Here is a 6,356-nt window from a genome sequence, read left to right on the forward strand (position 1 = left end):
GGCACCTTCCTCTGAGGTTTTGGCATATCACTATGTTCACGTTTCTTTTGGGGGTAGCAGAACTCTGAATAATAATAAAATAAAATTACTGACAGCTCCGTGTAGCTTTTAAAAATTTCAGAAGTACAATCACTTTTTGTCCTTATACCACGTAGTCCAACCTCCCTCTAACCCAGGACTTAGTATCTCTAAACACCTTTTCAATTCCTAAGACTGCCCCCTGCTCAGACACTTGCCCTTTGTGAGCCTCTCAACCCACAGAACCCAGGTGGCTGCTCTTGGGACAGCACCCCCACCCCAGGGGAATAACTGAAGTCTTTGACTTGAGATTGTAAATACTCAGCAGTGACTTGTCTTGCCATGGAAGAAAATACACACCCACCAATACTACACAGACAACTAATATCCGTAATTTTTTTTTTTTTTTTTTTTTTTGGGGACAGTCTCACTATGTCAGCCTCGGTAGAGTATTGTGGTGTCACAGCTCACATCAGCTTCAAATTCCTGGACTTAAGGGATTCTCTTGCCTCACCCTCCCAAGTAGCTGGGACCACAGGCGCCTACCACAACACCTGGCTATTTCTTGGTTATAGTTGTCATTGCTTTTTGGCAGGCCTGGGCAGGATTCAAACTTGCCATCCCCAGTGTATGTGACTGGTGCTCTAGCCACTGAGCTACAGGCACTGAGCCCCCTAACTTTTTTTCAAGCATAGTTTGAGACTCAATGTTTTTTTTTTTTTTTTTTTTGAGACAGAGCCTCAAGCTATCCCCCTGGGTGGAGTGCCATGGCTTCACAGCTCACAGCAACCTCCAACTCCTGGGCTCAAGCGAGTCTCCCGCCTCAGCCTCCCAAGTAGCTGAGACTACAGGCGCCTACCACAAGGCCCGGCCATTTTTTTGGTTGCAGCCATCATTGTTGTTTGGCGGGCCAGGGTTGGGGATTCGAACCCGCCACCTTAGGTGTATGTGGCTGGCGCCTTAGCCACTTGAACTCAATGTTTTAACTCTGTAGTGGCACAACCCACAATTCTGCTAGCCAACCCAGTTAGGGCAACATTCCAGTTTCACTACAAGTTCTTCCAGCTGGTGAGCCTCTCAGACTCTCCATCCAGTGAGCCCTTCCAGAACACACCTCCGAGACAGACTATATGTGATGCCACTAGCTGTCATTAGGGTTTACTGGGTACACATTGCCAGGTGTAGTGTTAGGTGTCTTACCGAATTATTCCATGTAAATTACACCCTTCCCCCACCCATTTAGGTGCATAATCCTAAGTTTTATAACAGGAAGCGAAGTTTCAAGGGTGGGTCTTCAAACTGACAGCTGACAGCTATCTGCCCCCTATATCACTGCACCTTGAGAGCCTGAACTCCAAGCACCACATGAAGGCAAAATGATCATCATCAGAACCCAACAGTTGTGGGGTTCTGATAGAGGGGAAAGGGATCAGGTAGAGCAAAGGTGACCAAAAGATCAGGTAGAGCAAAGGTGACCAAAAGAAGTCTTCAGGGGCTCGGAGCCTATAGCACAGTGTTTACGGCGTCAGCTACATACACTGAAGGTGGCGGGTTCGAACCTGGCTCAGGCCAGCTAACCAACAATGACAACTGCAACAGAAAATAGCTGGGTATTGTGGCGGGCACCTATAGTCCCAGCTGCTTGGGAGGCTGAGGCAAGAAAATTGCTTGAGCCCAAGAGTCTGAGGTTGCTGTGAGCCGTGACACTCTACTGATGGCAACATACTGAGACTCTTGTCTCAAGAAAAAAAAAAAAAAAAGTATTCAGGGAGGAGAATTTTAAGAGAGGCTTCCATGAACGTATACAATTCGCAGACCTCCTACCTTTGTCATCCTTGACAGATTTTTTTCGTTTTGTCCTCTTTGCTGGCATATCAAGTATATTCTGTTGACTTGAAGCTTGCTGGTCCTCTACCAAGCAAGTTTCTATTGCTGTGTCGTCAATATTGTAATTTCCACACTCTTCTTTGGCCTTCTCCATGGAATTCCACTGGGAATAGAGGAGATGGTCAGTCATTTCTCTGGTGTCAGAACCACCACTTACACTACCTGCCTTAAGGAAACTTTAAGGCATCAAGACAGTAGCTGCTGAATGCTCTAGGTATTATCCTAATGCCTGGTTTCATTCGGAAGAAATGGAAGCAATGATAATAAATGACAGAAAGTAATTTGAAAGTAGTACGAGAACAGACAAAATATAAATAAAAACAAAAACAAAAGTAGAAAAATTAGTCCCTGCCTTAGAGGAAAATGCCCTTAAGCTACTTACCACATCCATTATTTCTCTCACCCAGATTTTTTTCCTGTTCTTTCATTCATGACCACTTCCAAATAAATTGTATTAAAATGTTACTTCCTAGCCAGGTGCATTGGCTCACTATACCTGCATTCCCAGCACCTTGGGAGGGGGATGCAGGAAGGGATATCACTTTAAGAGTTCCAGACTGCCTGAACAGAGAGCCCCCACCCCCATCGCTACAATAGGAAAATTAGCTGGGCACAGGGTTGGGGGTGGGGGTACATATAGTCCCAGTTACTTGGGAGGCTGAGGCAGGAGGATTGATTGAGCTCTGGAGTCTGAGGTTGCAGGGAATTGCATTCTAAGCCTTCTAGCCTAGGTGATAAATCAAGACCCTGTCTCAAACAAACTGACCCTCCCCCAAAACTTTATATCCCACCAGAGGTTTATTGCTCTTACCATGAAGATAAAAATAAGTATCATTTAGAACCTACCAGGCTTTTCTCGTTAATTTTTTTTTGAGACAGAGTCTTACTATGTCATCCTCAGTAGAGCACTGTGGCATCCAACAGCTCTGAGCAACCTCAAACTCTGAGGCTTAAGCAATTCTCGTCTTAGCCTCCCAAGTAGCTGGGACTACAGACGCCTGCCGTAACACCCGGCTACTTTTGGTTGCAGTTGTCATTGTTATTTAGCTGGTCCCGGCTGGGTTCAAACCCGCCAGCCTGGGCGAATGTGGTTGGTGCCCTACCCACTGAGCTGCAGGCGCCACCCAGCTATTTTTTGTTGTTGCAGGTGTGACTGTTTAGCTGGCCTGGGCTGGGTGTGAACCGCTCCCCCCTTGGTGTTTGTGGCTGGCGCAGTAACCACCATGCTACAGTTACCCCGCCTTCTCATTTATTTTAGCCTTACCCCACACTGCTCTCCTTCCCAAGCTCCAATTCCTTTCCTTGATGAAGTTCGTACTTTGGTCTGAAGTGACACTCCTCAGCTCAGGCCTCCATTCCTCTTGTATTTACACTTTGAAAACTTTACTCTTCTGGGCCAGGCACAGAGGCTCACTCCTTTAATCCCAGCACTTGGGAGGCTGAGGCAGGTGGATTGCTTGAGCTCACAGGTTCAAGACGAGCCTGAGCCAGAGCAAAACCTCATCTCTAAAAATAGTCGGGGGTTGTGGTGGGCGCCTGTAATCCCAGTTACTCAGGAGGCTGAGGCAAAAGAATTGCTTAAGCCCAGGAATTTGATGTTGCTGTGAGCTGTGACACTACAGCACTCTACTGAGGGCTATAAAGTGAGACTGTCTCAAAAATAAAAATAAATAGGGCGGAGCCTGTGGCTCAAAGGAGTAGGGCGCTCACCCCATGTGCTGGAGGTGGGGGTTCAAACCCAGACCTGGCCAAAAAACTTCAAATTAAAAAAAAATACATAAAAAATAAAAAATAAAAATTTTACTTCCTTTAACGGGTCTCACTTCACATGTTATTTCACCTGGGAATCTCTTCCAAACCAACTCAAAGCTACTTGACAGGGCCTCATTTTTTTTTTTTTTTAAAAGGCTGGGGAGCGCCCTCCGGGACTGTATGCCTTTAGCAAATCAAAGTTGCAAGGGAACCGCTTAGCTAGAGCCAGCCCACATTGCTTCATTTCTACTACCTATCAATTGCAGTTTTACATTCGTTTGTGTGATTTGAACAATGCCTGATAATGTATTTCACAGTAAGCTCCATTAACACAATGCTAACTGGTAAACCTGGATAGTTTCTGCATAAAACTGGTCCACAATGTGTTAAGACATTAGAGGCCCTGGCTCCCTAAGTGATTCTATGTTAGAAGCTGCAGCTGAGAGGCAGAGAGGAGAAAGATTAAAACAGGCTGAATTTGGGACAATTGGGAATTGAGGCTAGGAGAATTGCAACCGTGGAGCAGCTGTTATGTTAAGGGTAGAAATATCTTTCCTGTTAATCACAGCACTCAATAAAAAATAAGGCCAGGAGTGGTGTGGTGGCTCACACCTGTAATCCTCACATTCTGACAAGTGGAGGTGAGACAATCTCTTGAAGTCAAGAGTTCAAGAGCAGCCTGAGCTGCCAAGGTTAAGTTCAAGATGTAGTTGAGACTCAGGGCCTGTGGCTCAAGCAGCTAAGGTGCCAGCCACATACACCTAAGCTCGCAGGTTAGAATCCAGCCCAGGCCCGCCGAACAACAATGATGGCTGCAACCAAAAAATGGCCAGGCGTTGTGGTGGGCGCCTGTGGTCCCACCTACTTGGGAGGTGGAGCAGGAGAATCCCTTGAGCCCAGGAGTTGGAGGTTGCTGTGAGCTGTGATGCCACAGCACTCTACCCAGGGGGATAGCTTGAGGCTCTGTCTCAAAAAAAAAAGATGTAGTTGAGTTGGGCAGTGCCATAGCTCAGTGCGTAAGGGCGCCAGCCACATACAGTGGCCCTGGCAGGTTAGAACCCAGCCCAGGCCTTCTAAAACAATGACAACTGCAATAAAAAAAAAAAAAAATAGCTGGGTGTTGTGGCAGGCACCTGTAGTCCCAGCTACTTGGGAGGCTGAGGCAAGAGAATCGTTTAAGCCCAAGAGTCTAGGGTTGCTATGAGCTGTGATGCCAGGGAACACTACCTAGGGCGAGACTCTGTCTCAAAAACAAAAAAAAAGTAGTTGAGTCCTTGTACCCTCATGTTACTCTAAATTTAAATTAAAAAAAAATTAAATGACTGCAAAAAAAATAAAGAGCAGCCTGATCAAGAGCGAGACCCTTTCTCTTTTTTTTTGAGACAGAGTCTCACTTTGTTGTCCTGAGTAGAGTACACAGCTCACAGCAACCTCAAAGTCCTCGGCTCAACTGATTCTCCAGCCTCAGCCTCAAGAGTAGCTGGGACTACAGGTGCCTGCCTATTTTTAGAGATGGGGTCTGGCTCTTGCTCAGGTTGGCCTCCATCTCCTGAGTCCAGGCAATCCACCCGCCTTGGCCTCCCCGAGTGCTGTGATTACAGGCTCAGCTACCATCTTCTCTGCCACCTGCCTCCAGCTGTGGCAGGTTCTTGTAGTCTTGGCTGACGCAGGAGAACTGCTTCAGCCCAGGAGTTTCAAGTTGCTGTAAAGCTAGGCTAATGCCAAGGCACATGAGAGCCTGGGCAATAGAACAAGACTGCCTTCAAAAAAAAAAAAGACAATTGAATTAAAAGAAATGAAGGAGTGGTGGGGTAAAGTTGTTTAATACAGATAAGCTGATATGTACTGAACTACTATTTTATGTCAGGTATTGGCTTGGCATGCTCCTTGTTTTCCTTCACTTAATCCTCATAGCAATCTGGCTACAATTTATTTTTCAGATGCAGAAGCTAAAGCCCCAAGGTTGCATAACATACATAAGGACACACAAGCTAAAGGCACCTTAGGTATGGGCTGGGCGTGGTTCCTCAGCCAGGAGTGAACTGGCGGGGTTGACTGCCCTGAGCTCACGGGCTGAGACCAGCCTGAGCAAGAGCCAGAACCCCCATCTCTAAACACAGCCAGGTGCCTGCACTCCAAGCCACTTGGGAGGCTGAGGCAAGAGAATTGCTTGAGCCCAAGGATCTGAGGTTGCTGTGAGCTGTGACGCCACGCACTCTGCCAAGGGTGACAAAGACTCAGTCTCAAAAAAAAAGAAAAGGAAAAGAAAAATCTTTGCTATACCCCAAACGAGGAATTTCTGTGTAAATTAACATCTATATGGCGTTTTTACCTCTCTATTGCAGCTTTGCATTTGTATTCGAATCTTATATTTGCATAAACCTCAAAGGACACTCTTGAGTGGTCCTGAGTCAAGGACCTCAGAAAGTCTTAAAAAATAGGGAGAGTTAAAATGACACCGTTCTAATAGAGGCCCAGAGAGCGCTCAGGTGTGTTAGTTCAATGTCTTGAACAAAACTCAAATCCTGTCCTCTAGCTCCCAGGTTGCAGTTTGTCTTGGATTTTTTTTTTGAGACAGAGCCTCAAGCTGTCACCCTGGGTAGAGTACCATGGCTTCACTGCTCACAGCAACCTCCAACTCCTGGGCTCAAGCGAGTCTCCAGCCTCCGCCTCCCAAGTAGCTGGGACCACAGGCGCCT

General features: G+C 46.6%; 1 protein-coding gene across 1 annotated transcript in view; it reads right to left on the reverse strand.

Moving 5' to 3' along the window:
* DPPA4 (developmental pluripotency associated 4) overlaps window positions 1–6,356 on the reverse strand; it is a 37,937-nt gene that overhangs the window by 7,874 nt on the left and 23,707 nt on the right. Inside the window, exons 2-3 of the mRNA XM_023518211.1 lie at window positions 1,843–2,039; window positions 1–64 (exon numbers count right to left, since the gene is read on the reverse strand). The exon at window positions 1–64 is cut by the window's left edge and continues 115 nt beyond it. Of these exons, the coding sequence (XP_023373979.1) occupies window positions 1–64; window positions 1,843–2,039 (261 nt within the window). The remainder of the gene's footprint in view (window positions 65–1,842; window positions 2,040–6,356) is intronic.

Source organism: Otolemur garnettii, unplaced genomic scaffold (genome assembly GCF_000181295.1).
Source record: "Otolemur garnettii isolate 467f Iridium unplaced genomic scaffold, OtoGar3 scaffold00131, whole genome shotgun sequence".
Taxonomy (NCBI): domain Eukaryota; kingdom Metazoa; phylum Chordata; class Mammalia; order Primates; family Galagidae; genus Otolemur; species Otolemur garnettii.